Source organism: Erithacus rubecula, assembly GCF_903797595.1.
Source record: "Erithacus rubecula genome assembly, chromosome: 1".
Lineage (NCBI taxonomy): Eukaryota > Metazoa > Chordata > Aves > Passeriformes > Muscicapidae > Erithacus > Erithacus rubecula.
The window spans coordinates 58,436,879-58,449,923 of NC_136658.1; the positions used below are offsets into that span (position 1 = coordinate 58,436,879).

General features: G+C 33.8%; 1 protein-coding gene across 6 annotated transcripts in view; it reads left to right on the top strand.

The window, feature by feature from the left end:
- DACH1 (dachshund family transcription factor 1) overlaps window positions 1–13,045 on the top strand; it is a 351,929-nt gene that overhangs the window by 245,124 nt on the left and 93,760 nt on the right. For 3 of the 6 annotated variants that reach the window (XM_079312105.1, XM_079312103.1, XM_079312106.1), the window contains 2 exons: window positions 4,144–4,279; window positions 6,492–6,629. In XM_079312105.1, coding sequence (XP_079168231.1) covers window positions 4,144–4,279; window positions 6,492–6,629 — 274 coding nt within the window. The remainder of the gene's footprint in view (window positions 1–4,143; window positions 4,280–6,491; window positions 6,630–13,045) is intronic. The other 3 variants (XM_079312104.1, XM_079312108.1, XM_079312107.1) reach the window with 1 other exon arrangement.

The window sequence follows — 13,045 nt, forward strand, 5'->3', positions numbered from 1 at the left end:
GACTTAAAGCACAAATATTCTAGAAGGAGTTTGTTCAATACTGGAGAGGATCAAGACAACTGAATAGTTTAAAAATTATATACCTCTAGAGCAAGACTTAATTGCATATCTAGAGCTCATTCCATGACTAAAGTTAAAGGATGACTAAACCCAAGAGATGAGTCTTTTGGCAAAGTAAACTAGAACATAGTAAAAAGCTGAGACTAAATACATCTAGGAGAGAAATATAGGCAGGAGGTGAAGCCTGTGCTTACAAATCTGGTTTGGTTATTGGAAGAACATGTATTCAAACTTTGTCCGAAATGGTCAAGAATTTTGTTACTAAGGAACAAGAATGGGAAAGAATAAAGAAAATTTGTGGGAAATATTCTGAGGTGTGATAACATAGAAGATGCCACTTTTCTGTCCTCTTAGGAGCAGAAGGATTATTCCTACATATATTACTGGAAATGTCTTCAATAGTGATGCAACAGATAAACTTTATCAGCTTCGTGTTTTGATATATTTTGAGAAGGGCTTTCAGTAATGAAGGAATTTTCAAACAGTGAAGACATGCTGCTGAAGGAGAAATGAAATAGGCAAAAAAAGAAACTAATAATGTATAACTAACTTGGTTAAGAGGACAAAGACATATGATGTAGGGAAGAAAGTGTTTCTGGCCTTCTGAATACCATTCCTGATGTATTAAGATAATTCTTTAGAAAAAAATAGTAATTAAAAGTAGAGTTCAGAATAAGATTTTACAGTATTTGCCTGTTTGAGAAATATAGAAAAAAAGTTGATAAATGCATAAAGACTCTCCTGTTTTACTTGAAGAGACCAAGACAGTGTGATTTTGTGAATGATATGTAGTATTCTGAAACAAAACTGGAGTGATTTCAATTCTAGAGATAACCTCAATCTCATGTGTCAAAATCTTTGATATTGAAATCTTTTATCTGTTTTTTACAGCATAAAATAAAATACCCAGTGTCACAGGAACAAGTCTGCTATTTATGAAATGGACTCGATATTGAGAGTGTGTAATTTATCAGTGGAGTAGGAGTATAAGAAAGGGCATTAGATTTTCCTAGAGTGAAAATTTCTTTGGTAGGAATATTTTTGGAAGAGGTAAATGCCAGAATTCATGATTTGGATCAAATTGTAAAGAGCACCAAGAAAAGGAATGCTTCAAATTTGCCCCCTAAGAGTTTGTTACCTGCTGATTGGTAAAGCCCCTGATACCTAACTGAGAGTCTTAACAATTCTGAAATATTGGTCATTTTTAAATTGCTGCATATTGCCTAAATTGTTCACACTACTTTTTACCTGTATCTGTAGAAAGAAATAGGGAAGCAAAAAATGGAGGGAAAAATAGCAAGAGAGGGTTATACACCAGATTCTCCAGAAATGTCTGCCTCTGGGAATATGCACGTTTTAGGAAAATTACTGGGCAGCAGACAGGATCCTGTGTGATTTCTTTTGCCAGGATTATAACTCCATAACTTCTGTTTATTTGCTCTTTCATGGAGAGTAACTTGCATGAAAGTGGCATGCTGTAAAAGTGACAACATAGCTCTTATCTCCATTATTTAAGACCAGTTTGAACATTTCTTTTTTTTTTTTAATTTAAATGAAGTCTAAAGTTAAGTTAATATTTTGCCACAAAATAAATTAATCTTTTCTACGCAAAATCTCTGTTAAGCAAGACATATTGATATTACAGCACCATTAGTTTATTACTATGATTTTTTAGAGCTACAGAGTATTTCAATTTATTATTAGTAGCATTGCCACTTATTATTGCAGTCAATTTTTTAAACACAAAAAATTGCTATAGACTAGATTGCTGATTGTGGAATTATGAAGCAAGAATATTAAAAAAAATAGTTAAGGTATTAAATTGGTTTATTTTGCATTTCTGTATAGTTCAATCCTATGTTTTATTGGAATTAAAGAGTACTTTACAAATGAATTGATAAAGCAAAGATATGTGGTTTTCTCATGGATTTTGTCTATGTCACATTATATGAGAATAGAACTCATTATCTGTTTTGTTTGTACAGTAATTATATTTCGTTGTCCTGTGCATTCCTTTTGCTCGCTCCATCTCATAATACGTGCTGTAAAAGCACACATAAATAAATAGGATAAACAAATTAAGCTGTTTAAATAAATTAATTTACTCTGCAGCTCTGTATTCAAATCTTATGTGCTCACTGGATTTCGTTTTAATGAAACTCTTCTAAGAACAATACATTGTATGCCAAACAGTGAAATTATATTTTAAATGAATGATTAAATATACCATGTTCTAATTTATATCAAATCTGTACACTGTGCATGCTTAAATCCTCCTAAATCTAAAGAAATAAATCTTCTACATTCTGAAAACATCTGCATTATAATCCTCCTCTTGAATACCCAGTTCATGGGCATATAAACACAATCAAAGTCATAATAAGCCTAGAGCTATGATGCAGTTAAGCTATCCTCATCAACGTTTTTGACTTAAAAACCTAAGACTATTAAAGTAGAATCCACTTAAATGTCTTGAAATATTTCTCTAAAAAATCTCCTCCCACTCCATCAATATGCCCATTGAATCCCTTTGCAATCAGAATATCAACTTCAGCAGATTTTTTAAATTAAACTTACCCAGAACAAATCTATTGGTTACTATAGATGAGGATTGCAACGATAGTTGCAAAATTTCTTAAGAATGCATTCAGAGAAATACTTACTTGGTGACTGTGCATAATAAAGTAATGACTGCTCCAAAAGAACTTTGCTGTGTGAGGAATGTACTGCTTTCTTCAAGAAAATGCATTTGCAACAGTAAGCTTCTTTTGTGTTATTAAACCCATACTAATTGTATAATTTCATTACCAAAAGTTTTTAGTGAGTTGAATGTGTGCAGTTTTTTGTTGATTGGTGGTTTGGGCTCATTGTTTTTTTCAATGTAAGCCAGGTTTTCAGTTATCAAAAGGAGAATGTTAAAGTCTTGAGTCCTTCCAATAGATTTCTTATATAGAATTTATTTATTTTTATCACTATTTGTCAAAAACAGCCTTACTCTTACATATTTTAGCAATGAGTCTTGAGAACTTTTAACAGTAAAAAGGAAATGGCTTTCTGCACTCATCTATCTTTATTATTGTTTCTGTTGAACTTCTGGACAAATATCAGATATATCTATCAGCTAACAATTCTCACATAGCAGATGTGTGATTTGAGCCATCACAGACCTTACATTCTGATTTTCAAAACCATGGAACGTCTTGAAGTGCATCTTAGCTCCTCTTGGCTGCCCTGCCAGGCCTTTCCCTGGATAGAAAAACATGAATGGTGGTTTTCCCCATTTTGAAGTGATATGACCACATTCATCCAAAAAGTGTGATTCATTCCAAGTCTGTATTTCATGGTAAAAATAGACATTTGGGCTTACATCAGTCACATGACTTGTATAGGTACTATAAAGAGGATTCTTTCTGATCTGTAACATTTCCATAAGATCTCATTGCTCAAGAAGTCTCTTGGAAATCAAAATGTGAAGTAAAAGTCAACATGTAATAAAACAACAGTACCTAGTCTGTATTTATTTACAGAAACACATAATTCCTCATCCCATAAGGCTGTAAGTCAAAATGAGTACTTCCAGTTCAACTGCATGATGATATGAGAAAAGAAAATGGAAAATAAAAAACCCCAAACAAACAAAAACAACAAAAACCCAAGAAAAAAACCAAGCCAAAAGAACAACAACAAAAAACAAAACAAAACAAAACAAAACCCCAAAAAACCAAAAAAAACCAAAAAAAAAAAAACCAAACAAAAAACCAAAAAAAAACCCAAAAAAACAATACAACCAAACCAAAACAAAACAACAACTCAAAAGCAGAACAAACATTTTTTAAGTAGCCCAGAAGGCAATTGAAAGCCTAATAGGATGAGCAGTGCTCAAATTGCATGCTGAAATGTAAAGTCTGTTGTCCTAAATTTGCCAAGTGTCCTTTGAGAATGCTCTGCAAATCCTGGAAACCTCAACAGAGGAATGGATAGGTTGTTATTTAGGAGGGATATTCGGTTAGGGAAGTGATGTTTGGAAACAGAGGCCTGGTGTAACACTGCCATTTTTTCACAATGACTTTTTGTGTGGTCTAGGAACGTGTTCCAGACAGCCCTTCTCCTGCTCCTTCTCTGGAAGAGGGCCGAAGACCTGGCAGCCATCCATCCTCCCACCGAAGCAGCAGCGTGTCCAGTTCTCCTGCACGCACCGAGAGCTCTTCGGACAGAATCCGTAGGTCCCTTTCTCCTCCTTCTCACCACCTTAACATTCATTAGGTGCAGCTTGTTGTTCTGGTCAAAAAACCTCGCCCTAAATAGATCTCATATGTATCATGGTCTGAAGTTCACCTGCAATAACTATCTCCCAACATTATGTTCCCCAGTTTACAGTATCATAATATCTGATGCTACATTAACAGGTACTGATATAAACTGCCATCATGTCATATTAAACATAAAGATATGAGCAATGAAATACAGAATTGCAGGCGGGAAGCAATTTGCTAGATTAGTTTTAGAACTGAACATATAGTGTAAACATTTTCAAAAGAAATTGAATTTTATTTAATCTGGTTACTCTGTTTTGATTTCTAAATTGAATCTGACTTCATAAGCAATATTTTACGTGGTAGAATTGCTTAGTAAAGAGAAGAATTGGGTTAAATAAATTAAAAATGTGCATACTTTATAAATTTTTAAAATACAAAATTTTTTAATGGTGAGAAATAAGATAGAATATTATCACCTCATAGCTCACAGGGGACAGAGTGAAATTAAACCGTAGTGTCCCAGAGTGATGCCATTTTTATCAAAGTTCCATATACAGGATGTAAATTGCATGGCAAAGACTCTGAATTCTGTGATATTCCAGTGCAGCAGTGGAAATTAAGGTTTTAAATGCATACTATTTTATGGATATGTACTTAAATTCATATTACACTTGTCTATTCCCTTTAATACTGCTCTGTTGCAGGTTTAGGTGCATTTAAATCATCTTTGCATGGTGGAATTTGTCAGTAGGTGAAACTGGAGGGTTTGGCACACACACAGAGGAGCATGAAATAGCTGTATGAAATAGGTGGCCATATTGATTAGGTCCAACACGTGTCCTTTAGGCTGCTTCTTTTCAGGCTCTCTGTAGATTCAGGAAGCTGACTCTTCATTGACCTTCAGATGAGAGATCTTTCATTAGTGTGTGATGAAAAATGACTTACCAAAGAAAAGAAATGAGGCTTGTCTATGACAAGCTGAAAATTCTGTTTTCTTATCACTTGGACAATTTAGAGAGCAGATTAAATTGGCATCCCATACTGTGACCTATCTATTTCCCCAGGCTTGACCCACAAGCCTTTCATTATATTTTCTTTCCATTGTCCAGTTGAGCAGGGGGAGTGATGGAGTGGCTTGGGTGGGCACGTGGTGTCCAGCCAAGATCAACCCACTGCAGACTTCATAAGTGAAGTCCTAAAAAAATCCCTCACAAATGTGGATTTAAACATTTTTCTTAATTGATTGAATAGTATATTATACAACTAATATAGACCTTTTTCATTGTTCTCTTAAAAAAACCCAAAACAACACAAACCCCAAAAATTTAAATCAAGAGCTATTTATTATTTTTGCTGAGGAATAACTCTTTTTTGTAACAAAAACGGAAATTGTACTGTACAGCTTGCTCTATAATTTACAGAGAGGAGTGGGACTTTAGCGCATTTTTTTCTTCCATGTGAACATAACAAAGTTCCTTAATTAGTGGATCATTTCATTAACTTATTTATTTATAAGATAATTCTTTTCTGTCTTACCTGATTTATTAACATCACACCTGATTCTTAAGTACATCTTTTGTGGTACCAGCCAGAATAAGATGACTACCATAGGAATATGGGTTCCATATTTAAAAAAAAATACTAAAAATGGAATTTTCAACCTCTTGAAATTACAGTTATTTCCAGATAAAAGCATAGAAATATAAACTACCTACTATGAGTTTCTGAGGTGTGTTTGAGACTCATGAAGGCCTCTGAGAACTGTTGGAAAGAGCTTTTCCACCTGTCTGATGAGCAAATAAGCAATTCTACTGAATTGCACAGAATATATGAAAAACAGTGTTTATCAACTGAAAGGCCACAGTGCTTGATTTTAGGAAGTTATTCAGGACTGTATATTGGAAATGTTGGTACTCAAGGGTTTTTGTACAATGAACTAAAAATTTAACAATTCTTGTTAAATAAGCAAGACCAAGAACTTTCTCTTTAAAAATTATTGTTTTATGCTAGAAGTAACTGGAAGAAACTTTTCCTCTATGTGGATCCTGATGGCACTAATTAAGTAACTTTGGTTGTTAGAATTCTTGTAATAATTAAGAGGAAGACTATGTAAAATAAGTAAAAAAATAGTATTATTAATATGGCTGATTTCTTTCTGCCTGTGCTTGTATCTAGCAGCTGTCCATCAGAACGGGTTATCTATGAACCAAATGCTGATGGGTTTGTCACCTAATGTCCTGCCTGGACCTAAGGAGGGTGATCTGGCTGGTCATGATGTGGGACATGAGACAAAAAGAATGCACATTGAGAAAGGTAATATGAATATTATAATTCTACTGCTGCAGTGCAAAAAAGGTGGTGTCTTGGTGGCTAAATATTGCTACAATTGTGGTTTTTGAATTTTTAAATTGATTTTGTTTTGTTGATTCATTTTTTTTCAGTTTCACATATCAAATTGTAACAGGATGATCACTTTCATTATTGTTCCATTTTATCATCTACAAGATTAATGAATATATATGTATGAGGGAAAAATTTTCATAAATATTGCAAAGTAGGATGAGTGAAAAGCAGTTTTACATTATTATTGTGACTCTGACCCTTCTGCAGCACTGTTTAGGTATTAAGTTTCTGTCTCCGTCCAGTTGACTTTAATGACCTACTTCCCAGAGGGACTGAGCACCGTGAAAATTAGTCCATGTGTGCAAAAATGAAGGAGGCTAATACCAAGCCATTAAATTAGGGAATTGCATAAAATGAGGCTGGTATACATTATATAATGGGATTTAAATTTAATTGAGTATATGACCAAAGTGTTTGATCTAGGTGAATAGTCCACATGCACTTATGCTGATATGACAGCATTTCATCTCTGTTGGTATTCAAAATCAAGTTCCTGTTCAGGGCTTGTACAAGGTATTTTGGTGGGGTGGTGGTGGAATTTTGAATGGTGCATTTTCTGTTTTATTTGCTTAATGGAAATGAATTTTAAGTCTTACTGACTGGGAACTTTTTTTTTTTTTTTTTTTTAAGAGAGGGACTTAAAACACAATGCATACTTTGAAAATAATTATTTACTTAAACTTATCAGAAATGTCTTTGAGAAAAAGTAAAAGGTATAATAACCAGACATTGAAACAGAGCTAGAGAAACTGCTGTAGCTATGAAGATTTCAGAATAAGACATTTTTTGACATATTGTAATAGCATTAAGATGATACCTCTTCTGCTTTGTGTTTGAATACTGAGATACAAAAAAGAATTAAAACCTGGACAATTCTGTTCTGGACAGGTGGTGTTTTTAATAAGATTACCAGAAAAATTAATGGAAACAACATTTCTTTTATATAAACCATTTAGTTTGGTTCATTGCACACACAACCTGTTTTTGCTTACACTATGCCCTCACTCAGCCTCTGCAAATTGTATCCCTGCTGTGAAGTATGATGTGATCAAATAGGTTTGTTTTGAATTTCCATAAATGATTTTATTTCAGCCTTTGAAGTTACTTGTTTAACTGTAATCCACTGTAAGTTCTGCAAAGAGAAGTACATATTGAAAATGGCAACTACTCTTGCATGTCACTCAGTTTTTTTAAAGGATTTTTTAAACTTTTTTTTATTACAATATCCCAAATGCATTTTGATAGTTTTTGCAGATTCTGTTCTCAGTAAAACTGCTGAGAATTCTCTTTTTTCCTCAGTCCTTGTTTAGGTCAAATCTCCTTTTTTTTTTTTTTTTGTTCTTTTTCCTCTGCTCTGTTCCAGCCTACTGAATTAATGGTAAATATTCATGGGCTATCTAGATTGATAGGGGTTACTAAATTAAAAATTGTTTTCTGTCATGACTACATTTATCATGTCTCTCATATCAATCTTGTAACTTTAGTACTAATCTAATCTGTATTAAAACAAGTGATTTGACTTACAGATATTTGTGGAGATAGTAATTATCTACTTTTGTCACTGCGAGCTTGCAATCAGATTTTGAAACTGTTTTACCCCTGCAAATCAGTCAGACTGTGACCATATTTAAAAATGCAAATACATGTGCAGGTGGTGGCACTGTTATTGTTGAAACACCATCACCTTCATCAGCTGAGAAAGAGAGAGAGACAAATAGAGAGAAAGAAAAAGAAAGAAAGAAAGAAAGAAAGAAAGAAAGAAAGAAAGAAAGAAAGAAAGAAAGAAAGAAAGAAAGAAAGAAAGAAAGAAAGAAAGAAAGAAAGAAAGAAAGAAAGAAAGAAAGAAAGAAAGAAAGAAAGAAAGAAAGAAAGAAAGAAAGAAAGAAAAAGAGAAAGAAAGAAAGAAAAAGAAATCAGAAGTTCTAAATAAGTATCATGAAGCATTTGAAAATTAATGTGCTTTCTTCTAAGCTTTTTGATGGGAGAAATCTGCTAGTTGCAACTAAAATGTCTTTTCATTGAACCTGGGAGAACCTAGGAAATCCTGACTAGTAAAAAAAGTCTGTCTTTTCTCTTATTGTCTCCTTTTCTATAAAAAATCAAAAGATGAAAAATCTCTGAAGTTATCTGAGATCAGCGAGAATGTATTTACAGTCAACAGATAATTTAAAAGGGGAACAAAGCAGTAACAGAGGCAACTGATCAACATACCAAATTTTGAATGTGAGAGGGTGAATCACTTTTTTGAGCTGATCTATGAGCTGGATACAGGAGAGATGCCAAAACAGTTAATTGTCATGGGAAACTGAACAAAGTCTTTCAAAGATCATATGGATTTCTACTCAAAATCCATCATGAATATTGATGAAAAAAAATAGTGTGTTTTATTAGAGCAGTTTGAGCTACCAGTTAAGCTCTTGTGCAGTTTTGTGTAGGTGTTTTTGTTATTGTTGCTGCTTTTTTGTTTTTTGGGGGGTTTTTTTATTGGTTTGTTTGTTTGGTATTTGTTGTTGTTTTGAGTGTTTTTATTTGTTTGTTTGTTTGGGATTTTATTATTATTTGCCTTTAGGCTGTCTTCAAAATCTGTTTTCAGGTCCTGGTATTTGGAGTTCTGAGTGACCTTACCTTCCATTGAGTCAGGTCACTATTATGACACCAACTATCAGATGAGGTTCTGTGAGTCTGGCTGTTAAAACTAGAAAGTTCACATCCGTTTCTGGCTCATTATTTGTTGCAGGAAAACTGGAAGAATTTCTGTTGTCAATGACCATATGTAAGATATGAGTGTTGGGGACATTTTCCAGCTGCTTAATCCATGTGTGCTCCTTGGCTGCATCCTAGCTTCATGCTGGGTCAAGATCCAGTGTACACACCTGAAATTCCACTTATTCCCTGAGCTCTACCAGAAGGAAACTTAGTTTGGCTAAGTTTTGTTGTGGTCCAGCCAGATTCCTAGTCTAGTGTAGGGAGGACAGCAGGAGATACTGCAGAGCACTTCTGCCCCACAGTTCATACATAACTCAAGATGTCATCTTCCGTATCACAAGAGGTCAATTACCTAGATTTCCAAACGTTTTTTGCTTATTAGAAGACAGCAGCATTTCCAATTTTACTGAAAACAGGCTGTACAACTGCAAATGGTCTTGGGAAGAATAAGGTGAGTTCAAGGGCACAATGTTAGTTCAAGTGCTTGATAGCCAAAACCAAGCATCTAATTTTATAATTTGTAATTATGGACTATTTGATGATGCACATTTGGTTTTATTACATCAGATTTAACAAGAAGGGCTCATGCAAAGTATGGGATTCATATTAGAAAAGATCCATTCAGCTTTCTATGTTAAGAGAAGATTTTAAGTATTTTCCAGTCTCTGTGACACAAAGAGTTTGCACTGAATAATCCCTTGGTTTTGGTGAGATGTTCACTTATCCTGCTCACCTTGCATATGATATCCTGCAGACATCCCAGTCTGAAGCTGTGAGAAGCTGATTTTTGGTGTTTTTCATGGAGCTGAATACCCATTCATCTCTTCAGTAATGTTTTCTGTTGAGCAGAGATATAGCATAGGAAAGAGGAACTAGTGGAGACCATAAAGATTAGACTGCTGAATCCTGATCCTCTTTTTTGCTCATTGATCTGAAGTGTTCAAAAAAAAAAAAAAAAGCTCAAAATAGCCAATGGCTTAAAAGTCAAACACAGCCTACTTGGATATGGGTCACATTGCCTGAGCAGTATCCTTAATCACTGTGCTTTTTGTAAAAGAGGGAAGTATATTTTAGCATCATCTCTTTACCCTTTCGACCTGGATTCAGGTTGTACTGGGTCTGCTAGCTGTCATTTATAGCTCAGTCTTACTGACAGTGTTTGTGTGCTTACTAGCTCCAGATAGCTGCACACGAGTTTTTTGGGGTGATTTTGTAGGCTGTGGCTGCTTGTAGCATTCCCTGTACTCTATAAAGTAATATAAGACCCAACTCACTTCAGCCCAAGGTTCCCTTCTGTGGGACAGCCACTGAAAAGTTGGCTGCTTTAACACCAAATTTAGACGCTTAAGTGTTTTATTGGATCTGGCCTGAGGGCATCAGATTAGAATTTTCTGTCTCCATCAATTTTATTTTTTTTTTTTTAGATAGACACCAACAGCAAATGAAGCCTGAATGTCATGCTTACATTTTCAATTGAATATGCTATTTGAGGTGTTGTGGGAAGGACACTCTCTTGCTAAAAATATGCATGCTGTTTTCTTGGCAAAATATAAAATATTCACCGTGTTAACAAAACAAGTTAAAGTATTTCTTTCAAAGGAGCTTCAAACTATGATATTAATGGAAATTCCACAAGTAATTTTCAGGTAATCAACAATAACTGCTTCTTGACAGCAGCAATTAAGGTATAACTTTATCAAATCCGCTTATTAAAAAGTCCCAGGTTTTGTCTTTCTTTACCCCTGTAGAGACGAGATCAGTCTTAGATCTTTGGCTAATATTTTATAATAGACAATCATAAAATTTCAAAGTATCCTCAGTAAAAAGTGGAAAATAATCTAATTATTCTGAAGTCAGAATTGGATTTTCCTATTTGTATTCATGCATCAAAAAGAAAACTAATGATAAGTATGTCATGCTATATAGTTATAGTCATTCTGCATTATTAGCAGCAAATCCTCTTAAAAGGTATGCACAATGTAAATACAACATGGTTATTCACCTTAACAAATATAGAAACACATATATGTTTCTATAAATATGAAAGACTCAAACGAAGTTTTAGTATCAACAAAATCCTCTTCAACCTGAGTTGTTCCCTAGCAAAGTTAGCAAGCAAATGATCCAGAACTTTTCTTAAATTCTGTTTCTGGTCTGTTACAATTTTAGTTAGTTTTCAGAGAAAGCCCATTTTTAAGGAGCGTACTTATCAGTTGATGTACAGAGTAATTTTCATTGGCAGTTCTGCTGCCCAGCTGCTTGTGTAAATATATTTTATCTCTTCATTTTTGTATGGATACATACACTAAGGGGAATACTTATGCAATATATTTATTTGACTGAATATTGCATTTTAATGTAACAAAAATAATATTATTATATTTTGATGGGTTTATACATGCCAATACATTTACAGTTAACAGATTTTAAGGCTACAGTCTCAATTCACATCTTAAATCTTATCTTATTAAATCTTAATAGGTTAGTTTTAAAATTCTTAAGATACTGAGTTCACACTTTCTACACCATCTAGGACTTCTCAAACCATTAAAAGATAATAGTCAAATTTTTAACCTATGGCACATAATGTAGTAAAGATCTGCTAAATTAAGGGTTTGATAAATCCAGTATCACCAAGATAACATTTCTACACTTTGTTATTGGTGTGTCTTTTCACTCAGCCTGAGAGGATCAGGAATTTTAAAAGTAGATTTAGTTATTACAGTTAATGGATTATAAAGGTGAAAAATTTGGTAGATTTTTCTTAATGGGTTATTTTTCACTAAGTAGCTTGAAAACATCTATTTTTGTTACATAGAAAACATAAAGACCTATTATATTATTGAACAGAATATGAATAGTATGTGTAGGCAGGAAAAAGAGCAAAGGTAATACAAACTTCTGAAAGCTTTTTTCTCTGTGCAAATAATTGGATAAAACTATTTCTGTAGACCCTCATCAAGTCTTCCTCCAATGACTTACCTCTGCAGGCTTGTTTGCTACTAGGGGCCTTTATTCTGCTAGGGCAGTAGTACTTTTGCACATTTCATGAGAGATTTACCATGCAGTTTTCACCTGATGCATATGTGTACATTGCTCCAGAAACAAAAGCTAACTAGGCTCAATGCAGCCCAATTGCACATATGCAAACTGCCTGTTGTATACTCAAAGTGACTCTCATGAATCTTGGACATATATAATTTTCTGAATAGGCTCATATGAGTTACATGTACACAAAACCCGATATATTTTCAATCTGTTGAAACAGCTCTGCATGTAAAATTCTTATGTGCCTTGTGCCCCAAACAGTTATGAAAGATGCTTTATTCTTTTCTTTCCCCTCTCCAACATTTTTTTTAATGGTCATTATGTGCCCATCATGCAACAGACCTTAGAATGGCCTTCATAGTATTTTTATGGTCTTCATTGTTTATACAGTGGAGAGGAGCTGTAAAACCCTTTAAAATTATCTGTATGCACATTTTGAGTTCTTTAAATGAATTCTTAAATGAATGATGTATTGGCTACTGGTAAGATGTTAGAAAGAACCTTTTTAATCATGCATCCACATTGCAGCTTTCAATTTATCAGTTCTCATAGGTTTTACTTCTATGAAAAAT